This window comes from Solea senegalensis, linkage group LG21 (assembly GCF_019176455.1).
Source record: "Solea senegalensis isolate Sse05_10M linkage group LG21, IFAPA_SoseM_1, whole genome shotgun sequence".
Classification (NCBI taxonomy): domain Eukaryota; kingdom Metazoa; phylum Chordata; class Actinopteri; order Pleuronectiformes; family Soleidae; genus Solea; species Solea senegalensis.
In genome coordinates, this window is record NC_058040.1 from 5,795,892 (window position 1) to 5,821,623 (window position 25,732).

General features: G+C 39.4%; 1 protein-coding gene across 2 annotated transcripts; it reads left to right on the top strand.

Moving 5' to 3' along the window:
• Positions 1 to 943: 943 nt before the first annotated feature.
• Positions 944 to 20,517, top strand: ttll11 (tubulin tyrosine ligase-like family, member 11). Of its 2 annotated transcripts, XM_044012723.1 has the most exons (11): positions 944 to 1,052; positions 1,501 to 2,030; positions 5,873 to 5,972; positions 6,361 to 6,494; positions 8,865 to 9,155; positions 9,744 to 10,028; positions 11,034 to 11,129; positions 11,212 to 11,324; positions 16,448 to 16,690; positions 16,990 to 17,096; positions 19,178 to 20,517. In XM_044012723.1, exons 2-11 carry the CDS (start codon positions 1,521 to 1,523, stop codon positions 19,489 to 19,491), a joined length of 2,193 nt encoding a protein of 730 aa, XP_043868658.1. In that variant the 5' UTR covers positions 944 to 1,052; positions 1,501 to 1,520; the 3' UTR covers positions 19,492 to 20,517. The 2 variants fall into 2 exon arrangements, with proteins under 2 accessions (XP_043868658.1, XP_043868657.1); XM_044012722.1 differs by having other exon boundaries at positions 944 to 2,030.
• Positions 20,518 to 25,732: the final 5,215 nt, after the last annotated feature.

Here is a 25,732-nt window from a genome sequence, read left to right on the forward strand (position 1 = left end):
ACCTGGTACCTCAGAGATAGATCATTTCTGCACAAACCTAACCGTTCCTTTCCTACGCAAACAACTAGTTTTACTATAAGTGTTGGCTGATTATTATTTTTGTCCTCATTTTGTCCTCATAGTTTGTTTCCAATGGTCTAAAGCTTTTAGAGGAATTTAGTGTCAAGGAGCACCTGCTATTTATAGTCTTTGTTGTATAACCAGTAACTATCCCCATATTTTTTGATGAATCAGTTTAATTAAAAGTAAACTACTACTGCCTACTGATTTATTTTGCCAGTGCAGTTTTCCTGTCACATGTATTCATAATGATTGTATTTAAATGTATTTTTGAAGATGTTACACTCTTATTCTATTATATAAATGTATTTTGTCTCTCTCCCGCAAAGTCTCAAATTTTCCCACATATTTATAAATAAATAAATAAATAAAAATACACTCTTTTTTTTGACACGCATGATGATTAATAAATAAGAGATTTGCTGGTTAGACACTGAATCATTTGTTTCCTCTCACGAGGCACTGGGAGAAATGATGGCATCTCCATGTTGCCTTCACATGCTGTCGGAAATAAGAATTGCTTTTGAGCAGACACCGATTGAAACGGCAAATATTACTCGAGGGTTTTGCATTTAAATCCATTGCTACACATTTACGTATAATTTCAAGAGAATTATAGGTACACGTTACTGAAATTTGCAAAAGGCGGTTAGTTCAGTGGCGCATTCACTGTCGTTACACTTTGGTTGTTGTATTGTGCAATAAAATCACGCTCATGTAAAACACAGTTGCGTAGAAACCTCAGACACCATATAGCACCAGTAGCGTTTTTGTTGTATGTATACAGACACAATAAACTATGGTAGAAAAGTTAAAAAAAATAATAATATCCGGAGGTACGAGGAGACGAAAAGGCAGCATCAGCTGGAGACTGCGCCGCTGCTCTGCCTTCTGTTGCTGCTCATGACAACACAGCAGCGATTACACACACAGCCGAGGACCATAGGCTTTTGAACAACGTTGCTCTGCTAGAAAAACACATATCGGTAACTGTAAGTTAAACTCTGTCATGATTTACTGGGTAGTTCAACTAGAAACCATACGTTAGCTAAATTAACTTTGGCAGGCTACTGTCGGGTTTAGCTAATTTCCCACAGCAGCTAGCACCCGTGTGTTGGCTACAGTAAGTGCTGCGTTCCTTTAGCAGCTACAGTATGTTTATGACAGCTTGTATATAGTTGCTCATTAAATTCATGTTTTCTGCTAGTGAGTGACGTCAGCTCGTGTACATCTTTAGCGTTAAATGTCAACCGGATTTTTGGTAAGGTAACACTGCAGACTTGTGGACGTACATCCTCTCAGTTAGCTCCTTAGGCTAGAAATGCTCACTACATTGTGTCAGAACAAGGTTACCTCGCCGGATTTGAATTGTTGCACTCTGTGGTACCACTGTCCCCCATCCAGCAGTATTTCACAGCATGAGTGATCATTATGTCAAAGTAAAGGTGCAACTCGAGCAGATGAAAACCTTGGGCGAGGATGAAGGGAAGCAGGGTGTGGATGCTGAGGAGCACCTCCAAGAGCCTTCTCCCCCTGCCTCTGTATCACCAGACCCCTCCAGCATCAACACATCTGGAGGAGACACATCCAGCCCCTCCGTCACTTCCAAACACAGAGGGAAAGGTCGTACTAAGCAGGGGAAAGATGACAAGAACTGCAGTGGTAAACACATCTCAGATCTGCCATCACACGGGTCTGTAGTTTCTGCTCCTTCTGGGAGAAACCAGAACAGAGTGGAGCATGAGCAGACCCTTCACGTCAGAGGGACTGGAAAGGTACTGCAGGGCAAGTCAGAGTCTAATGGGAACTGTGTGACCATCCATGCATCCAAAAATGTCCAAGAAACACGCCGCGAGGATGGATTAAAACTTTCTCAAAGAAAGAGAAGACCAGTGACAGTGGATACATCTAAAGCCAAAACCTCATTGGAGGCTCTGAAAATAAGCATCAAGTACTTGAAGTGGAAAGAGGTGTGCTATGTGAAAGTTTTTATTATTTGTTCTCTCGTTTTTTTGTCTGTCTTGAAGAAATGCTTTTTCTCTGTGTGCTTTGCAGGTTTAGCTAATCAGGTGACTGGGTTAACTTGGCAGCAACACGCACCTTAGTCAGGAACTTGCCACTTAGTGCATTAGTGCTTCAATTGGATGACAATACAAAATGGTGTGGGTAATGAGTACACATACAGGATAACCTATTCTTTACTGCTCTCTTAATCTCTGTTCTTAATTACAAACCATATGTCTGCTTTTTTTTTTAGGTAGAGATCTCACCAATCACCTTCGCTGATGTTTAATGCCTTCTCGGAATAGTCCTTAAGAATCATAATATGCCACTTGTGACTTAACCATGCTGTGAATTGGCTTAAAGTCAAGACAGATATTCTACAGGCAGGTGGCTTATTGTAGCTGACACATACACATTTTCTGTTGCCATCTGTTGTCTTCATGTTGAGGAATGCTAGGGGGTGCGATGAGCTGGATTATGGTTGGAGAGGTCACAGTCACACATAAGAAAAGGTTGCATGTATTATTTCTGTGTCCCTGTCGAAGAATTAGAACAAATGTGCAAAGCACTGTGACAACTTGAGATCACTTAACCGGGCCCTTAAACCAAATCAAGTCAGTGTAAAGTAGATTTTTACATTAGTTTACAGAAGCTCTATTTTCAGACGTTTAAGACGTTGCAAAAATTCCAATTTCGCTTCTATTTCAATTGAATATCTTTTATCTAATCTGTGGAAACACACTGCGGCTTAGCTCTCCAGCAGTGAGACCACCAAATACTTTTTTTTCATTAATTGACATGCGTATATATTCACATTGCCAAAGGTGGTCAATCTAGACAAATGGGCTCTACGTCAGTGTGGTCACCTTGTCATCAGTACTGCTTTTATTTCACACATTTCTGTGAGTGGCTTATACCAGGTTAGTTAACTTGTGATTAGTCATTTTACCCTTCTACAATTTCTACATTTTATGTTTTCATGACTTTAGATTTCCAACTGGGGGAAAAATACCAGATTTCTACCAGCCATTCATTAGATGGCATGATAACCTTTAATCCAGCCACAAGCTGACATTGCATACCTCCTAAATTACAAAAGGACTGCGGATGGCTGTGGACGCAAGTTATTCTAAATACAAAGCAACAACTTTAAAAGATTTATAGGATGGCAAATTGATTCCGTTCTTCTTACTCTGAGCCACAAACACCATCTGGTCACTGTAAATGTGATGCAATTAATACCTGCTTTCAGCCATTATTAATGTGGTCTTCATTATGCATGAGGAGTAAAGATGGGTGAAGCCACGAGACAGGGGAAATGTAGACTCGTCACTGGTGACCATGCAGAGACACTAAAATCCTTCCATGTCTGGTATCTGAAATAGTAGACCGACGGACTATACGTTACCACACTTTGTCCTCACTGTCCACCCCCCCAGCAAAGTTGAGGGCACTGTAGATCCCAGTGTCACTCTGAAAGTACCTGTTAACATCGTTCAAGGGGTTGAAACCTCAGTAGCTTTGCTCCGTTTGTGTAAACAATTATGAAATGAACATAGATTGTTGACATTCCCTTTAACAAGTTGTAACACACAAGCCAGTTTTTCAGCTTTACAATATGCCATGATATGTTAACAGTTAATAAGGGCGTTGTTTTGACTGTCGAGTTGAACGTTTGTACACCTGCAGTTTTCTGTGGCCTCAAAAATGTTATCAACTGACTTTCAGCATATGGCATTCTCTTACAGTGGGAAATGATTAGCCTTAAGCTCCACTAATCCAATAGACATTTAGTCCTCTTTGAGGCGGAGAGAGAGAGAGAGAATACTAAGCCAGAGGGTCTGAGTGACAACGTCCAAAAATTAGACCAATAACCATACATTTGGTCACAGGCTTGGTATTTTTTAAAAGCCATTTGATGAAGTGAACTTTTTAATCAAAGCACATTATTTTTTTTAAAGGCGCCTTCTTGTGCCTTTGATGCTTTGAATTGAAAAAACATGTCTTTGTAGATAAAAGGTCTAGAACTGACCCATGTGTGATTAGGTCCCCAACAGTGGCTCCATTGTGGATGTACACTATGTCTCATCTTTCCATACACACGCACAGGAAGCTTGTTTGTTGGACCGATAGCTTAGAAACTACTCTGATTATTTTGACCTCCTTCCCTGATGTGGTTAGACAGTTATACGCTGGCATCTCTCTGGTTGTATTTATAGCCGTCTTGGCTTATGAGACAGGGTTTCCCTGCTTCACACACTTGCACGCTATCTCATTAATGAGATGTAATTCTGTCACTGGTCTGTCTCTCTTGTACCAGGACAGTGTGGTGGTGGTTGGTCGGCAGGGTAGGATTTAGCAGAGGTGGTGAGTGATGATGCACTGCTGACCTTTCAGTACTACTTGATATAGAGTTGTGATATTATAAATTTAAAGAAAGTCTATTACATAATAAATACCGGCTCAGTGTTGATTGCCTCCAACTGGGATGTGAGCTTTCATTATATTAACTCCAAACTGGGTGGTAATGAGAGGAGGGCATTTCCTGATCATTTACAAACCCAAAAATATAAAGATAGATGATTGGAAAATAAATGCAAAAGAAAAAAAATCTACATACATGGCCGTAAAATAATAATGTGTATAAGTCTATGTGTGTACACATCGTCTATGTGTGGATATGCATTTACTTAAATGTTTTTATTTTTTAGATGATTTTAAGGATGTGGACAAGTTTCCACACTGAAAAAAAATCATGAGCAGTAAGTTAAACCATAACGCTCCTCTTTGAAACACTCTCCTCTTCACGGTGCACATTGATGCAATAAAGAATAATGAGATTTTTTTTTTTATGGTCGTGAGTCTCACACATGAGCAGAGGAGGGTTATATAATGTTTCCACCCAGTAGCAGCTTTATCACAGTTAAGATAGATGGTTGTCACTAGAGTATATGCTGTGAATTCACGTAATGAAAAAGACAACCCCTGCTGTATTGAGATCTGGAAAAAATATGACTCTGAATAAAGTGGTGTGTAAATTAGGCATCAACCTAACTTTTTTTAATTAAACTGTATGAATATAAACACATTTTCCATTAATACAAAGCTAAAGTGAAATAGCAGAAAAGTGGAAGCTATTTTAATACTCAAAGTTGATTATTTGAAAATAATTCATGATTGGATACTTTGGAATTAAGTTTAAAATTAAACTGCTGAGTTTCCAATCATGGAAACATTCAAAACACAATTGTATGATGCTTTTAATTTAATTAAATCCAACAAAACAATAGGTGGATAGTGTGTGGTGTGAGTGTGGGCAGGAGTAGAGATACTTAGGACAAAAGCTGTGTCTTGTGCCAGTAGGATTTCCCAGCTTTCTCTAAATCCTTTTATAGTATCACTTCTCTCCTCTTCACTCGCTCCAACCTACAGAACACATACTACCGGTCTTTGTGCAAGATCATCCTTCCTCTCTACGATCACCTGCCCAATGTCCTGAGTCATTCTAAAGATTAGGGCTGAACAAACTATTGTAATTAGTGACAATGCAATTAGCAAATCCTAGAGGTTTTTATTGTCCTGTTTTATGCCAATAGTTTGATGATGTCTCATCTGGCATTGCTCCTTTATGTGTATTTAATACTGAACTGAAGCCTGACTGAACAAATTATATCGCAAATCTGTCAGGAAAATCTCAGTTAGATTTAAACTCTCACTGTCTCATAAAGGCGCAAAAAAGAAGTATTCGTTTCTGAATGAATTGTTTTCTAATCATTTCTCCTGCTTTCACATTTCTCTCCGTCTTCAGTTTCCTCTCGGGAGACGAGCAGCCTGCGATATCTACTGGCACGGCGTCTCCTTCCATGATAATGAAAATATTGTCTCAGGGCAGGTGAACAAGTTCCCAGGTATTTCGCGACTCTCCTAATCCTCTCTGAGGGCCTTCTGTTCACACGAAGCACACTCCATTAATGCTTGTTGAACTGTGGCTCACGATGGAGACTTGGCTTTAATGCAGCTTGCAGCACTTCATGTGTACTTGCTATTTTGTTATCACAACAGGAGGGATTTAGTCAAAGCCTTACTGATCCTCATTAGTCCAATGCTCACCTTTTCATGCCATGACAGTAATCATCACATTAGAGTCTCATGAGATTATTGTCTGCTATAGATGAATTCATGATATCAGGGACATTATTTTATAGCATCTATCTGTGCTTACAGAATGTGATTTCCTTCCTTATTTCCAAGTAAACCGCCAAGTGCGACTCTCGAACTTCGCTTTGTGCATTCCAGGAATGATTGATATGCTGAGAAAGATCAACCTGAGTCGTGCTATGCGGACCACGCAGGAGCTGTTCCCTGAAGAGTATGACTTCTATCCCCGTTCTTGGATCCTGCCTGAGGAGTACCAGCAGTTCTCCACACAGGTATAGTTGTGTAACATAAAGACATGATGACTTGATTTGATATCAGTGTAGTGAAATCAAAAATTGCTTTACTACAATATATGTCACTCAAAACATGGACATTATTTGTCGTATGAGTACGTTTCAACAGCCATGAAAGGTCAAAAGATTGAAATGACTAGAGATATTAAGCATTTCAAGCAAAATTGTAGTCAAATCTAAAGAGGAATTAACCTTAACATGAAATATCAGTGTTTGCACACACCCTGCTAGTTATCATAAACCTGGTAGCAGATCTGTGTTGCAGTAGAAGATGCAGGTCTGAAACACAGCTGTTGTAGGAACATCCTGCTGTTTTAATGCAAACATTGCTTCAACCCAGGAGAGTGTCAAACTCATTTTAGTTCATGGGCCACGTACAGTGCAATTCGATCTCAAGTGGGCCGGACCAGTAAAATAATAGCATAATAATTTTTAAACAACAAGAACTCCAAATATTTCTCGTGTAATTTCAGTGATTTTATGCAAGTTTTACCAGATCATTGTGGATCTACAAAGGCACAAACAAATCCTCTAAAATATAGTATTTCAGTCCCAGAATTTTCACAAATGCATAATGTGGGCCGGATTGGACCCTCTGGTAGGCCGATTCTGGCCCTCGGGCCTCATGTTTGACATCCCTACTTTAACCAGTCTGAGCTGTCAGAGAGAAATCTTCCTCCCTGTTTTGCAGCACAACACCACAGGTTTATAAATCAATACAAATGAAAACAATGACTCCAAACATCCTGCAGCATTCAGACCCAGACTCAGAGCAAAGCTATACCACATCATGTGGAGGATATAAGAGAAAATTATATATATATCTATATAGATATATATATATATAAGAAAAATTATCTGTTGATAATGTGTCTTTTTAAAAACGTACAAATAGTTGCGTTATCTGATATTTTATAATGAAACGAATGATCAAATATTCTTGCCCGAAGGATAAGTCTTTTCTATATATGGGATGATTCTACTTGTAAGTACATACTACAACGATTATGTGATAATCAATATATATGTAAGACAATCACATAGCGCTACATCACAATATCTGTCTCACTGAAGAAAACAAAACATCTGTGAAAAGTTCAAAGTGCAGGATTTCTCTATTTACTTGCAACATATAGAACAAAGTGCATTGAATGTGGATGAGGCATCTCTTAATGTAGCTTTTCTCTGCCAATATCCTGCTGTGAACTCCCTCTTCTTCAGCCATGTAACCTCCACCCAAGTTTCCCTAATTTATTTGAGTAGCGTCGCCACGAGGCGAGATCAAGTAACGACACCTGACGAGTGAAACTGGCAGGTAGTGTTTAGTTTAGAGCTTTATTATTTAAAATATTGATATTTGCCCTAGCGCATCAATTATCCTATTGCACGAGGAAGGATGATGATATAGCACCAAACTGATAATAGGACCCACCCCTATTTATAATTCCTTTGACATGGATACTTGCCATCCTACACTGCAACAGTACTCTTATTATAGTATGGTCTGTTTAACTTTTGCCTCATTGCTCACTTTGCTTGAAGGACTCTAACACGTGAATGCATTCTTCCTTGTATAGTTCTCTGGTACATCTTACCATGTGATTTATTTACTTAAATTGTCCTGTGAACAAATCATAGTGAGTATGTAGAATAAGCTGCTCTGTGCTGCTTTTGCCTGCTTGATTACCATGAAAAAAACATGTGTTGTTCACCACATGGTCCTACATGCACTTCTAGATAATAAACAGTCCAGATATCGGTGTTTTGTTCATGAACTTGGGTGTTAAGACAAGTTAAGAGCTACAGATTAAGATTTCTCAGGCCACCGCTAAATTACCATGATGTACAACAGTACACATACTGTACGTCACATCTAATTACAGAAGAAACACACTATTATTAAGGAAAGTTACAAAAGGTTGGAACTTTCTTTGTTCTTTTCAGTTTTGCCAAATAAATATGCTTAAATGGTAGATAGTGCCACTGATTCTGGTCCACAAAAATTGTATATTTGCAGCTCTGTATAATGTCCAGCAGGGGGCACCAAAATACCACAATTTTATTCCAGAAACAAACCTGTTTCTCATGGAATGTAAGTGTATATTGTATGGTCATGTTAGGTATGCTTTACACGAAGAAATAATTGCAAGATGGATGTTTTAGGTTTTCAGCTTCTCTGAGGTTTTATTCATTTAAAAAAAACAAAAAAAAAAACCCAATCCAATGAATTATCCAAATAGTGATGATTTATTTATTAATTGGTTAATCATTGCAGCCGGAATATTTATGTACTGAAGGCGTCTGGATCATTAAGGTCATTGTGAACCGTTTCTCTTTCCTTTGCCGTAGATTCGCATGGTGAAGGAGAATGATGCCACCGTGAATCCTACCTTCATTGTCAAGCCAGACGGGGGTTCTCAGGGGGACGGCATCTACCTCATACGTGACCCCAGTGACCTAAAACTCATGGCAGGTTCACAGGCCAAACAGGGTGTAGTCCAGGAGTACATCCACAAGCCGTTACTCATTGATAAGCTCAAGTTTGATATCCGCCTCTATGTACTGATTAAGTCTCTCGAGCCATTGGAAATCTACATTGCCAAGGAAGGCCTCACACGCTTTTGCACAGAGCCCTACCAGGTAACCATGACAGTGCCTTTCATGCTGGTGGGTTTTTACTTTAAAGTCAGCCTGGGCACTGTATCGATATTTTATCAATAACCTCTTTGATTATTGATATTGTCCTATTGCCATATGGTATCTGTGGTGTCTTTTCCTGGTTGTTGCAGTACTGATATTTAGGAAGTTTGTCATAATATTAAATTATTTGTTATTACAGGGGAATCTGACTATATTCATAGTCAATTCCATTGTTTCTTACACCTTTAAATGTATTTTATTGAACATTAAAAATACTCTGTATCGTCTTAAATTAAAGGTATTTTAAATATGTACAGATCATAAACCTGCTAGAACACAGAAATTACTGTATTTTTTGTTATTTACAATGTATAATTTGTCACTATATGGTTAGAGCCACAAACCTCAAAAACAAACTTTCCGTGAGCTCACAGAAACTGCTTGTGTCCAGCTATATTGAGCCTACAAATATTGAGATATTATTTTATAAGCCATATTGCCCAGCCCTACTTTAAAGATATTATCTTTGTTTTTCTAATTTTATGGCATACACTCAAAATTAAGGTCACTCTTGTTCTGATTGTATAGGAGCCAAGCCAGAAGAATCTCAGCCACGTCTTCATGCACTTGACGAATTACTCCCTCAACGTCCACAGTGGAAACTTCATCCACTCCGACAGCCAGAACACGGGCAGCAAGCGCACTCTCTCCAGCGTCCTCTACAGGCTGGCAGCCAAAGGCGTAGACATCAAGAGGGTGTGGTCGGACATCATCGCTCTCGTCATCAAAACTGTCATTGCCGTGGTGCCTGAACTTAGAGTCTATTACCAGGCTGAAATACCACCGGGTAAACCAGGACCCACATGCTTCCAGGTAGGTGGCTAACACCTTGTAGGGAGAACATCATATTATGTGCTTTACCTTCAACTATCATCTGATTGACATAATGTACCATGATCTATTTTAACCTCATCCAAGGACATTATATTTTTGGCTGCATTTGTCTGTTAGTAAGTCACAAAAGTAATGGACAGAGATTTAGAAGGTTATAGCCCAAGGAAGACATTCTGTGGTGGTGATTCAGGAATTCTTTAGAACAATTGACAACCTTGAGGCCTTGCTGTAGTTTCAGATGTGTATGTGTGTCATTGCAGTACTCATTTACAAACAGAAATGCCTAAAACATTGACTGCAGACTTACTGCATACTCACTCAAAGAGTTAAACTGCACATGCATGGAATCCTTCCTTACTGAATGTTACCTGAATCTGTAACAGATTATATTATGTGTCGGCATAAGCTTTTGTGGTGCATGAAGACAATTAGTTTTAGAAAGACTGGTACATTGGTGGAAATATTGTATTGTTGGCAGCTTAACCTGTAGAAAGCATACTAGGAAGTTTTGTATCTATTTCTCATCTATCAGTGCTCACTTCTCATATAAGCCTTGTGTGTTTTCTTTAACATAAACGGATGCAGACAGTAGTTTTGCACGATACCGCTTTTTCGTGTCCGATGCTGATTGAGTATGTATCGATACCGATGTCGGTCTGATACAGTCATTTTTAAACTACGAAGCAGTTCACAACACATGTGTGCTATAGCCATTTCAAGCTACATCAAAAACACAATTCTACAGCTGTGTAACACATATTCTTCTCCCATGAAGACAAAATAAGATGCCCACAACAAGACTCATCTTAAATGCTGTTGATGATTTTTATTTACATTTTTACAGTCTGTGCATAGTAAAGCATGCGATATTTTGACCAGTGTCGGACCGTTACTGAGTATTGTATCGGCTCATCCCTACTTTGTGTTACACTAGTATATATTTTTGTTTATTCAAATGAATAATATAATTTGTTTGTACCTCAGATATTAGGTTTTGACATTCTGCTGATGAAGAACCTGAAGCCAATTTTACTAGAGGTGAACTCCAACCCCAGTATGAGGATAGAACATGAAAAGGAGGTAAAAGAGAGTGTCAACACATTTATATTGTAGTCTGTTATATTTTTTTTACTGTCAGTGTTGTAATAAATATTTGTTTCAGGTGTCACCAGGAGTTTTTGAATATGTGCCCAGTCCTGTGGACGAAGACGTCAAAGTGGGTGTGATCAGGGACACTCTGCGCCTCATGGACCCTGGCCTCAAGAAACCTTCAGTGTGAGTACACACACACTTGAAAACACAGCAGTACAGTCACAGTAAACACACAGGTTGAAGTTCTTAAATCCTCTGCTCTTTGTCTGCTGGTCTTAAGAGTCCACTTAAGGACATGACACCTTTCTCTGCCACTCCCTCCTCAGAGCCCAGTGCTGCACCACTCAACAGCTCTCTATAAGCCTGTTAGATGGAAAAATTTAATTCAGCTGAGCCATGGTGGAAATTCACACTTTACTCTGAGTCTAGTGGCTCAGTTTCTCCGGCTGACTAGCATTGTGTGGTGCTTGGCAGTAAATTCCCTCTACCATAGTAGATAGCTTTTTCTTTTCCTCTCTCATCTGTTTTTCTTCTGTGACAAGAGGATTTAGTCTTTCTTTTCTACCGCCGGCTCCATTTCTTGCTTATTGCTATCACTATTTCTCTCCTTCCCTTGCCCCTTTCTTGCTTTCTCCGTAGATTAACTTCTGTATCACATATTAGATCTGCTTTGTTCTGCAAGTGAGGGGAATATCTTACCTGGGATAATACCAGTGATGTATTGGTATAATCCACCTTTCATATGTTGTTAAATACTCCTGCAATGCTGCATTTTCATTTAGCTCCGATCAACAGAACTACCTTTGGTACCTGCCCTTGAAAGAATTATTTTATTTGTATTGACTCAAACCTTTGGTTGTGAAGTTAGTGAGGACTTAACGTGTGTGTGTCAGGACAATGGTGCTGTGAGTGTTATGCAAATGTATTACTTTTTATATTCATTTTTTGCCAGCATCTTATTGATTTAAGGGAGTTATAGCAGATATCAGTGCTTGAATTGCACTTAACAAGATTCTCACATTATATTTCAGTTGTTCACAACCACATTTGTGCTGTAAAGTACATTCCTCCATTTATTTCACCCCTTTAGATGTACACTGACACCTACCCTCCATATTTAAGCCTCCTGAAGCCAGTTAAATAGTGCAAGGAAATCTAAGTTAGATATCAGAGTGTGAGAGTGTCTGTAATCTGAAGTCCTGTGGCGACAAGAGGCTTAATTCGAGTGAGAAACAAGTGCAGTGAGCTTTAATATAATTTAACTCAGTGCCTCTGTAAGAATGATGCTGACAAGGACAGGGTTTATGCCCTGCAAGAAGCTGTAGTGACTCACAGTCATGCTTAATATTTGAATTCACTGCATGTCAATGTTTGGAAAGGGAATCGGGTAATAGCTTTATTTGAACTAAAGGTAACAACATGTGACAATGAGATGGCAACAGAACGTAACAGAAGTCAGCACCTGGGCTACAGAGAGTGTGGTTAGAGATCTGAATTCTCAGTTACTTGGCATGAATTGGACAGTCAGTACTCAACTAAATACTGACTAAATCATAATTTAATCTCTTTCTATCCAATAAGCCTGGTAGGAGTTGAGTAAAGGTGCATTTGTAGCTGATACCTGAAGTACCTTAAAATATGTCTCAGATGTAAAAATAATTCACACAAATATAGACATTCCTGTATGTACTGAATTAAACTGAGTCTATGGTGTACAATTTGTTAGTTGTGTTGAACCAGAAAAGAATAAAAGATTAAATATTCATATCAGATCGTGATCGCAGCGAAGTTTCCTGTCAGCTGTGCAGATAGTGTCTTGTGGTTGGGGGAGGGTGTGATATGCTAATTATGTCCCAACTAGCTAGTGCCAATGTTTATTAAATTAGGCCTAAAATTGGATATGCTCTGAAAAATCTTATTAATGCAGCCAACGACACAGGGCCCTCAGTAGGAACTCATTTATCATTCACTTCCACAGTCTGGTGTTGATGAATTTGCGCGGGCACAAAGGCACATGCAGTGTTCCCGCATGTTTCACTCTTATCCATGTTAACGCTGTAGTTTGTAACTTTTAAATATAAATAAGTGTCTGTTACATTCAAACCATCGCCAAGTGACTGTGCGCAATGTTGTTTCCGTGTGGGCATGGCAGCATTCCCGCGCTGCGGGAAGTGCCCATGAAAAGTTTCAGAAGTGCTAAAAATAAATCCTCAGTGGGAGTATGTTTTTTATATCAACCACAATTTTAGCCTATCACAAACATAATCATACTATATTAGAAATGCGTGTTCCACAAAACTAGGTCAAATCACGACTGCCGTGTTGTGGTAATTGCTCAGAGATCCACATGTGGTTGAAATATGAGGTGCTACATGTGAAAATGCAGACCTCCAATTGGATTACTGACATAGGAGACAAATGGGGCTGATAAAGTGAAATGAGAACTGTCTTTTGCAGACACTGGTGCCTTAAAAGTTTTTATTAAAACATGATTCAAGCTCCCGTCCACTTTAGATTCGGCACAGAGATGCATTTAAATGGGGAAGAACTGCAGACTCACTCTCAAAGCACAAACAAAACATTCTCAGCACTGTTGTGGGAGGTTAAATGATTTGTTTACTGCACAGATGGTGGTGATGGTGTACTGGTAAGTAAATATACCTGTGCTGTGATCACTGACAGCTGTTGTGCAGTAGGATGGATGGGATTCAGTCAGTCAGAACGTACAGTTTAGACTGAATCAACCCCTGTATGAATTTCACTCAACAAAATGAAGTAAGAAAGCAATGAGAAGTGACCAGGCACACAGTGCAAAAGGTACAGCAAAGTAAAAAAATGTGCTGCTATTTAAAGGAGACGAAGTGGGAGCTTATGTAAGAAAAATAAGTAAAGTTAAAATGGCAGAACAAAGGGTGAGAGTGACAAGACCGGTGGAAAGAGCACTATATATATGGAATTGTGAGAAGGAGGGTGTGATGGTATCCGTTACATTTACTTCTTGCACCTAGCTCATTAATTTTCTTTGAACAATGACTCTGAGGGGGATTTATGTGCCGTTGTGAGAGGTATTTTGGAATAGGTGAGAACAAAAAGCTGGTTTTCAGAGGCACACGTATCTTGAAGTAAGGTACAAACACATCATCTGCTTAAAAAAGGAAAAAATGATGGATTGCAGTCCATCATTTTTTTTAAAAAGTTGCACTCCAGTTGAGTGCAAGTTTTTAAAAAAAAACATGAGTCATTGTCATATTTTTTATCGAGTAAATGTTTGAGTAAAATGTGTGCATAGAAAGAAGTGATAACATAACATGTGGGTTTTAAAACTTAAACACATACGAAGAGTTCACTGTTTCCCGTGGGGGAATATTTCTATTTTCATCTTCTTTGTTTAGCGTGAGTCACGCTCAGAGGAAAGTCATTTTTGATTTTTGAAACGTTAATAGGTGCACACAGACGCTGTAATTCTTTTAACTGACACTCTTGACACCCTTTTTGAGACTTTTGGCAGTGTGCAGTGGTTTTAAACATTTACTCACCAGGAGAGCAGAAATAGCTGGCTAATGACAGCCAAATTAGACTCAGACTTTCACACGTACACTCGGTATCGTTTGGCCCCGGCCCTCCTGAATGCGTTTTTAATAACTCGTCCATTCTTCACCTTTTACCCTCTGGCTTTGCCTCCGTCAGTTTCCTCTGTGTGTGCTGGGAGTGTTTACAGACATTCCCGTCACTGTCTGTCTGGCTTTTTGGCTTCTGCAGAAGACATGTCTGTTTTTAGCTGAGCCTGTCCTGTCTAAATAGATGTGGGCGGTGTCCTTGTGGCTGCTGAGGGATGATTGATTCTATTAAACATTCAGCAGCACTCTCTCAGTGCCATTCACACTGCTCACTAATTCATGGAGAAAGAACCTGCCTCATTTTAGTCGGCAGTACTGCGTGCCCTTGATGTGAAATTACCTTTATGTTCTTCTCTTTGTTGCCAATACATGTTGACAACAGGTATTATCCTAAAAAATCTCTTTGCACCCACACAGGCGTCCGTCACTTATTCGAGTTAATGAGACTTTTCTATGAGGTCACAGTGACTTTATCAAATTAGTCAGGTAAAAAAAAAAAGAGCTGTAATTATTTGTGCTGTGGAGAAATAGTGGCAACAAAGCTAAAATGAGAGTGAGGGAGATGTTAGAAAGAGTGCCACTACCACACAGACCCAAAGGTAAAAGCACACAGAACTCCTGGCTCCATTCACAACATTGTAGAATTCAGCACTGTAATTGTACCAACAAAAAACTATTTAAAAAGTGACATCTTTAACAATGCTGGCTGTAATCTGAAAGCCAATAAGTTATCCCAATTCAATGCCAAAAAAAAGCTAATTTATTTGACCTCATTTATTTTCGTAAAACATTTTCAAAAGCAGTTTTTTTATCCTTGGTATTAAGGTCATGCCTCTTTTTTAATTTCCCATCTCCTTGTAACTCGTGATCACCTCTGTGTCACAAGAGACTGATGACTTGAGTTTATGGTTGATGGACTTTTGGTCAAATTAAGCAACTAACAGCTTTTTTTTGCTTCCCCCCTCCCTCGCTCAGGACATTTAACGTGAAGTCTTTATAACCTCAATTTGTCCGCCATCAGTCAATGCGCTGGCGTTGACAATTTGGATCTTAATGCAAGCTCAGGCTTACTGTGACAAATGGCCTTTGCTGATTAAAACAACTGCAGAGAATCCACCGTGTTTTTTTTCTAGTCATCACTTTGGTACTTGGAGTTACAGTCACGCGTGCGATTAAAGTGACCTTCACGTCCAAGCTTTGTTTTACTTTCTCTTCAGGAGAAGTAAAAAAAAAAAACAATTTCTTATAATTATACGCTGAACCTCTTATCACATTTATTTCTTGCTCCTGATGCATGTTGAAGCTGTACATTAAGCACTGACAGTGTAAAGGCTGTGCGGAGGCTGTCAGTGGAAGAAGTCGAAGGGGAGTCATTTGTCCTTCATACAGAATTACTCTTCCTTTTCTTCCTGCCAAGTCAGCCCCTAAGTGTAGACTTAAGTGAAATGTTTGGTGCATTTATCTACCTCAGGTGCTTGGCAGCCGCTTACTCGGCTGACAAAAGCTCTCTGCTTTGGCCTCATGGTGTTGTGCCTCTGCCCTGCATGACCTGGAGGCTGTTACTCAGCCCTGCACAACACAAAATGCATTCAGTGATTCACTTTTGTCTGTCTTTGAATGTATAATTGTATGTATGAAATTAGGTTAATATTTTTGTGTAATCCTCGTCTTATTGTTCTACAACAAAAGGTCACAATTAAAGGCGGGAGGGTTTGAACACAAGGAGGAGATTTCTGTGGAGGGGGAGAAACAAGAGAAGAGTCTGGAGGAAGGAGTTCTGCCCTCGCTGTGTCTGAAGCAGGTTTATCCAAAGTACAGCAAACAGTTCAACTGCCTGCGACTGGTGGAGCGAATTGCATCTCTGTTCATACGATTCCTCGGGGTCAAGGGCAACATGCGTCTGGGCCCCACTGCCTTCCGAACCTTCTTCAGGTATGAATTTATGAATTTAATGAACGTAATAACGTTACTGATTCACAGCCTTCTGCCAAAATAGTTGTGAGGTCCCAAAAGAATAAAATTGAAAGTAGTTTGTTCTTATTTCTTGAAAAATACATTTATATACTTATACACCCCTCCTGAATTTAAATTTTCCTTCCATAGTTTCACTCTATGTGAAGTTAAATCCAGTTTAATCTGCCACATTCAGTATTCTACCTTGTCTAAAGAGTGTCTAAGTTAAAAAAAAACAGTGCTGATGTGTGTCTGATTTTAAACATTGTTTTTTTTAGGACGTGTAAACTTAGTAACAGTAACTTCACCATGGCTTCAGTGGATATCCTCTACATAGACATTACACGTCGTTGGTCAGGGACGATATCCGACTCCAGAGAAGCAGGTAACACAAGCAAACACACACACAAACTCTTATGGTGTGTTTCCACAAGCGTAGTACCTGGTACTTTTTTTAGTACCTGCTCTGGCGAAGTTCCAAATGAGCTGAGGCGATACTATGTGTGACGTTGCCAGACTGCTGGCCAGACTTGCTGTCACAGGAAAAGGCATGAGAGTGACGTCCGACACATGAGTCAATTAAATAGACTTAACTGGGTAGTGTCTAAAAATCGCAATATTTAACAGAGGAGTCTGGTGTATTTAGCGACAGCACTGCTGGTCGCGAGCTGCATCACAAACCCTGCCGCTGTATTTCAGTCCCATGACTGTGTCAGGCGGAGTCTGTGCTCCGGTCATGGAGAAAGTACTGAACCAATAGTTTTAATTAACTGATTCTAATGATTCAGTTGCACTTAAAACAACTGCTTTACAAGTCAATAGTCACTCGTATGTGTGCAGTTTCATGCAGCCGTGCAGTGATGACTCCACCCATGTTGAGGAGGTACTATATTATAATGGAAACACAACCAAACCGCGGCATGCCGAGGCGAAGCGACGTGAGCTGGGACCATAGGTGGAAAAGGGGCTTAAGTGCCTAACCCTTACCCCAACTAAACCCAATTCTAGCCCTAACCCTAAAACCAGGTCTTAACCCTACAAAAAATGTCCCCCTACACCCACACACAACACATAAACCTCACAAAGACACAACATGTAGAGGACAGAGAGCCGAGTATCCTTGAGACTCGGAGCAAATACTGTGCTCGCAGATAATTGCTTGTCATTCTTTGTCAGTTTCCCTCCGACACCGTGCACCCATAATTGAAATGAGCCGAGATCACAAAATGACAGCAAAGAGACATGAATTATTCAGACGCTGCACCTTGCGAGGAATGTTTGTGAGGCGGAGCGGACGGATGGAGATCATGTGGACCAGGGTGGAGCAGCCTGTACAGACAAGATTGTGGGCTGAATTTGGAAAGAGCTAATACGTATTCAGGGAGACTGAATTCAGGGTCGGTTCATTCTGTGGATGTGTTTGGGAAGTAGGAAGAGGTAGAAAACTTTCTTTTACATCACAAATTGGATTTTTAAAGTTTTGTTTGTGATGTATGATGTTTTTACAGGGATATTTTAATTTTGTAGATGACCTGCAAACCTTCACCATGTTAGATCAGTGTGACTCAACCCAGTAATTGTTTCCCTCTCCATGGATTTCTTGGTTTTCTGCTCACATCCTCTTCTAGGCTGATAATAACTGAGGCTACTGTTGACTATGTGAAAAACCTGGAGTGAAAATGCAGCTCCCACTCAGTTTATTATAGGTCCAGTGAATAAGGTTTAGTACTGTAGGGTTTATTGGCAGAAATTGCAAATATACTTCCCAGAAGAATCTTTGTTTAAGTGTGTTATTGCTTTAAATTAAAAAAATGAAAGCTGCTATCTTAAAAATAAAAGCTGCTATAAAAAAATACATGTTTTTATTTAATGGCAAATGGGAAAATCTCTGCAATTTCTGCAATCTCACCATTAGATGTCTATTCTTCTTACACACTGGATCTTTTACAATTTGTTTTTGTTTGTAACTGTGACCTTTGATCCTAAGGCAAGATCTGAAAAATATAAAATTGACTCTGGCGTCTTTTAACCCTTCAAAGGTCCAGTGTGTATTTTGTCTGTTAGATTAGATTCAGATTATCCTTTTATTAAATATAGGAAATTAGCTTTGTATTTAACGAAATCTGGAAATCCTGGCTCTGTCCCAAGGTCACAACATCTACCACCAGCATCTCAAAATGCCTCTTTTAAAGTACAGTGTGTGAAATTATTGGTGAAGTTGCAGCTGTATGTTCTCCACCTCACTCTTCCCTTCCAAGTGTGTTTGAGATCATATGTAGCCTGGACAATGGTGTCCTCTTTAGAGCTGATCCAGCTCTTGATATAAATGTTAAAGGCTCATTCGGAGGTAATAAATAACAACAATTCATTCATTCAGGTGATTGTACTCGTTTTGAGCTTTTTCTACATCTTATATTTATTCTTGTCCTGAGGTGAGACTCACCTGAACTTCTCTTGGTTTTTAAGGGATGGGACTACAGGCATTTGTGGAGGCCTTTTTCTTCCTGGCTGGTCGTAGATTCAAGTCCCTGGTGCTGAGGGAGCAGGTCGTGTCACTGCTGGAGCTGTGTGAGGCTCAGCTGGAGTCCCAGCCGGGCGGGGAAGACAGACGCTCGGTGAGCTGCAGCAGGGCGCTGCCACGAGCTGTCAAGACACAGACGCTCGGGCTGGCCAACCCTCAGCTCAGTTCCCCGGCCCCACAGCGAAGAGCAGCCAGTCAAGACTACCGGCTGCATCAAAGACTCAAGCCTCGTATGCTCAGGGCCAACGTGGAGAACTGATGAGGAGACCTTCAGCTCCATCTTCTCACTCCCAAACACTGCCTTTAGCCTTCTCCACAGGAGCAAGGAAATTAGGTGTCCATAACTCGTAGGCTGCTCCCGCAAGGGGTGGGATGATGAGAGCTGAGAAAACTGACTCGCTTGACCCCTGCTGGCTGACTTACAGGAGGACTGTTCTCAGCCTGATTGCTTTCCTTTCTGAGGAAGATGTCTGCAGGGGTTTTTGCTGTGTAAAGAGAACGAAGTGGTGTGAGGAGGTCGGTGCATATCCGTCTGTCCTGGTGTGATCATATATGAACAGTGTGGTCAGTGAGGAGGAATACGGTTGCTATTAATATTCTTACTGACTCTACAGAGCAGCTATTTGCTTACCTTTGCCTAACAACACATGCACTGTATATAAAAAGGGACGTAGTCTTCATGTTGCGGAACAAATCTCTGCTGTGAAGCCTGTAGATTTAGTTTGTTAAGAAAAAGGAAATTCACAGGCTTCACCTTCAAACGGGCACCTGCTGGATTGTAATGCCTGTCAATCTGCACTTATATATGCCGTGCTTTACCGTCCATTTTCCTCTAAATGGGAACATCATTTACAAAATTGGCTTCATGTGCTATTGAAGAAGACCTCAAACTAGTGATCGAGACCATTAACTCCTCGGGAAGATGTTTACCGACGTTAAAAATCAAGTGAGAATTAGGCTTGTTTTCCCGTGGGCTTCTTTTTTTTTTTGTTCTTGTTGCGCCCAGCGGAGTCGCCCCCTGGTGGCCAACTGCTGTGTTCCTTCTACTTCCTAAGCCTCACTTTTCAAACATGAAGACAAAGTCCATTTTTACATACAGTCTACACCGACAACATGTACACTACAGCAGTCAGGGTTTGCACTGGTTGCCCCGCTTCAGTCGATTTAAACACTTAAGTATAATATGTATAAGGGAGTGTGTCCTTTGTATGTGGATTATATTCTTGAATTTGCACAATTTCTTTTTTTTTAACCTTACATTTGCACAGAAATGGATGTGAGTGTGTCTGTGAGTGTGTGTGTGTGTGCACTGTATTGTATTTATTTGTGTTTAGCTGGTGAAAGCCTATTTACAGCCAGTGGCTTAGCTGTGCGTCCTGGCTCCATGAGCTCATTAGCGATGATTTAAGTGAATAAGTATACAAAGGGAAAAGGCACGTTGCCTCTTATCCCCTTTGAGTTCAGCAGCTACTCCAGTCAGGCAGCTTTAGACCGTCAGAGAATTATGTTCTTTAGGTGATGCTCACAGCTGCTATGGGGAGTTCATTATTTCACAAGTAATCACGTGGAAAAAGAATTTCTTCATTCATAAATGTCCAGTGTGTGTAAGAACTGGTGACGTCAAATGGTGAGAGTGCAGATTATAGCAAATGGAGGAGTCTGTCCCGCGCGTGTCAGTGTCCTTTCACAGAACGGAGAGGATGTCGTTTTTCTTCATTCACTCTGAAACATAGTGGAATAAGATGGTGACCTCCATAAAGCAAAGTCCTTGAATAAAGTAAATGTAGAAGACTTATTTTAAAGCCAACAAAGAACTATAATATTGATCACACAATTATTATACAAACATAATTATGGGTAGTTTATTCAATTTCTGCCAATAAACCCTCCTCAATATCACACACTGGACTAGTATCCAGTCACTACGTCACCCAATGCTTATTCATTTTTGTTCTTTCTTCTATTTTGTATCTGAGATGAAGTCACATGTTGTGACATGGATCACAGAACACTGATAAACACCTGCAGAGTGAGCAGCTGTTTACCTCGTACACTCAAATAGACACACAGTAAAGGATCTTCTGCTGCACACGCTGAAAGGACTGAAACGTTTGCCGCCTTGTGATCACTTTAAATAGATTTATTATAAAGTTACTAACAATCAACAATATTATGAATGAACTGTATGCGCTGCAAATAAATAATAAATTTCCCTTTGCTCCTGAACCTGAAACTGTTGGTGTCGATTCTGACGACTTCTTCCTTTTCTGTATTGGACAAAGTACCTTAAAGGGATACTTGAGTAAAAGTACAAGTATCTTACCGCTTTTGTTTTTTTAATATTACTTAAAAGTCTTAAAGTACAGAACATTACTAACTCTTCTTCTGGTTTTATTTTGTAGTAACAAGTAACAAAGATAGTTAGAAGATATGTAGAGATACAGATACATGAAGTTTGTTTTCCTACACTGGTAGGAACAGTACTTCATCGCTTAGAATGTGTGAAATCAAGAACTGACTTTCAAATGTATGTTTATGTTAAATAATATTTAATTATAGGAATTAACGATATCTTCCTTCGTCCTCCGAGTTCCAAGTCACAATAATACAAACGCATTGTAAAGCTGTGATTTAAAAGCACATTACTAAACATCGACGTCCTCTTTGGACACATTATTTGTCACATCAACACGTGTATGTAATATAATGACATCACTGTTGGCAGTTTGTGCTGTTTACAGTCTTCCTGAGGTGCTTTCCTTTTTCACGTTTGAAGACCTCAGATGTGTTTCACAGTTGCAGCCATCTGCCAGAGTTTCCTCGACCTGCTGTTGCAGAGGCTGTCGACGCTCCACCGTCTTCACTCTTCAGAGTTTCTTGGCCCAGTGACTGGCATGAATATTTCTTTCCAAACGGCCAGATGTTGGCACTGTAATTAAGGTTTAAATCTTTCCCTGAGCTTTCCCATTATCACTGTGTAAGAGTCTCTCTTTTATTATCATTATTATTATTATTGTTTTGTTTAGATTATAATATCGAATGTGTTTTATTTGTACCTCCAGCCTGGCAACAATGACCTAAGCATCAAAAACTACTGTTAACAGTTTGTCAACACAGAGCAGACATATTACATTTGCACTTACTTAAATAAACAATCAGGGAGGTCCATATTTCTTGAAACAAATGTCAGTAAGTGCTATATATAACCTACTTGTATCAAGAACCGACAGAGTAAATTAATATGTAAACACTTAACCCTTTAACACAGAGCATATTTTGCATGACTGCAATTACGCAACGGTTTGTGCTAATGGAAAAATTCCAACTGTTTCAGAAAGCAGAGAAGTTGCACGTCAAAGCTAACGTGGTTGTGATGGTCATTTCACTTGCGCTGTTGCAGGAAGCCCGCAAATCAACATCTTTGTCACCAGAAAGGAAAGAGTTGCTAGAGTAACTGCCAGACATTGAAAGATATTCTGGAAAAATGGGCAAAGGTACATATTCACAGGACATTTTCTGGCCCTTTTATGGTTAAAAATATGCCAAAAAAATAATTTAAATCACTTTTCAGCTTATGTAATTGGTATAATTACTTGGCCTTTTTTCGCCCCCACAACAGATGTTTTCGAAAATGAAGCGAGAAAAGCACAGGTGTTACCGATCACAGTAACAATGGCAGTGTGACAGCGAGCCAAGCAAAGACCCTGAACCCGAGGATTACTAACCTCTGTGCCTTTCCTACTGTGACATGTCAGAACGTCTGCCATTTCCTAAACGACTACTGTCGTAAAGGCTGAAAAAGCTAAAAAAAAAAAGAAAAATGTTTCAACACATGACTGCCATTTAACAGCAAATACCAGTGGTTTACCAGTTACAACTGTAACACGGTGTCAAGTGTTTTCTACGCCTTTTTTTGGCCTTTTTTTCCTTTTACTCATGTTTGTATATTATGGGATATAGGTGTGCACGATTGACTGATTGTGTGCGTGTGTTAATGACCTGATTACATTGTCTTTCAAAAATAACCCATATCTTAAATCTGCAGTTGCACTGGTTCACACTTGCAGAGACAAACTGCAGGGTGAGCTCGGTTACTGACCCTAAAAACAGTTAATAGGCTGGAACAGAAGTGAAAGTGATGTTAATCCTCAACCCTAAGGCTTAAAAGGCGTGAAACCTTGGCATGAATCCACTGACTTGAGCCCTCATCCTCCATTACACTGGCCAGAGGCAAAAATGCACAACTGATCATATCTGGTTTATTATTTACATTCAAATGAGGGTCATCATCATGGGTGATATTTATTTTGTGGCATGTGGGAGGCACAGATCAGAATTGGGTCAGTGGCACCATGTCGTGTAAATGCAGACTTTGTGAACTGAACAACAAAAACAGAAGTCTCTTTGGATGCCTGAATAGCACCGGCCTTTCTGGACGGGGCCAGAGAGCGAGATCGCCGTTCCGCAGATGCCAGTTTTAAATCAGCTTCCCACAGCTGAAGCCAATCTCTTGATGAAGTGGGAGGAGACAGGCCGCATGCCAAACCTGAAAAAACAAGGCAAAAACAGGCCAGAGGCGCACACACTGCTCTCACAGGCGTTTTAATATCATCACCATTATTATTATTATTATTATTGTTATTATTATTATTATTATTATTATTAATAATAATAATAATAATAATAATAACAATAATAATAATAATAATAACAATAATAATAATGTTGTTGTTGTTGTCTTTATTATTATTATTATTATGATAATTTACACCTGTGATTTTGCTATAGGAGCCCTTAACCCTTAGAACACAGTGCATTTAGGCTGCTTGTTTCCATTACTATATTAGAATGGGCAATAAACAGTCTTGTACCTTAAAAGTACAAGGATCTTACCAGAAAAGTGACTTTTTATAATACTACTTCAGTAAAAGTCTTAAAGTATATGACATTTGCTCTACTTAAGTATCAAAAGTACATTTTCTGATATAAAATCAACTTAAGGTTTAGAAGTAAAAGTATTAAAAAAAGTGAGGATTTAGGATTGAGCCATGGTGGCTCAGTGGTAGGGTAAGTTGTCTCTCAATTGGAAGGATGTGAGTTAAATTCCTGGCACTGCTATACGAGTTAGGGTTAGCAAGACACTTTTGCAGTATGTGAATGGGTGAACACACTGTAGTGTAATGCAACTCATCAAGATGGCTGCACAATTATCAAAACTCCCATTTAAAAAAAAGAAAGAAAAAAAGTGACATAAAATGAATCATAACGTTGACTCAAAAACACATAAGAAGAAGAAAAATGCAGTTTGTAAAGCCTGAAGATGTGACCTACAAACACACATCCCCCCCCAGGATGTCCATATAAGGAGTTGTGTATTATTCCAACGGCAATTTACCAAATGTGCACCTGTTAAACAAATAAAAACACCTTCCTCTACGTCAATCTTCCCATCAACCCATTTTGCCACTTATAAGTAGCTACTGTTTTATACTTCTGAGCCATGGGTGTGAGAGATATTGGAAAGTGTTCAGACAAGTAGCTTATTTCATTAGCCTGATATCCTAAATGCATGTTGGAAGCAAAAAGAAACAGGCTCTCTGGAGGCAAACAAACAACTGAGCCTCACAGGGAGCAATTAACAGGAGCTTTCCTTTTGAATTACATATAACAGTGCTGTTAATGAGGTCTACTTTCCCCATTTGATCACATAAGAATACAATATTAATAAAAATTTAAGACTCCCCTATTGAATTTCTTCCCTTTTGATGCATTTGAGCATCCACTCAATTTACACATGTGGCAACCGAGAGACAAAATCCTCTATTTTGTTGTTGTTAGGGCCATTTCAGACTTTCTCCTATACCCACTGTGGGGAATAACAATCAGGCAGAATGTAGGTCAGGCTCTCTGAGAAGTCGACACTTTTCAAACCAGCGTTTGGATCCCAAGCCTGAGCATATGTTCTCTCTCCAGACCAGCTTGAGTATTTAATGAACATGTGAGTTGTCGTCCCACACTCAAATCTACGGAAGACTATTAGGGCCGCATATACTCTTATAATATCAAAGAAAAAAAAAAACATGAATTCTGAGATTAATGAAAAACTCAGAATTTTGACTTTGTTGGATAATTTTGGTAAGTCCTACTATAAATAAGTCATTCTATACTATGAGTTTTGGGACGATTTTGGACGACATACTATAACGTTTTTGTGATTTTGGACAAATTACTATTCCATGACGTTTAATTTGTTATTTTGGACGACATACTATACTATGACATTTTTTTGTGATTTTGGACGACATACTATACTATGATGTTTTTTCATGATTTTGGATGACATACTATACTATGACTAAATCGGTCAAAAATGTCATAGTATGGTATGTTGTGCAAAATCACCGAAAAATTTCATAGTATAGTATGTGATCTAAAATCGGTCAAAAAAGTCATAGTATAGTATGTGGTCCAAAATCACACAAAAAAGTCATAGTATAGTA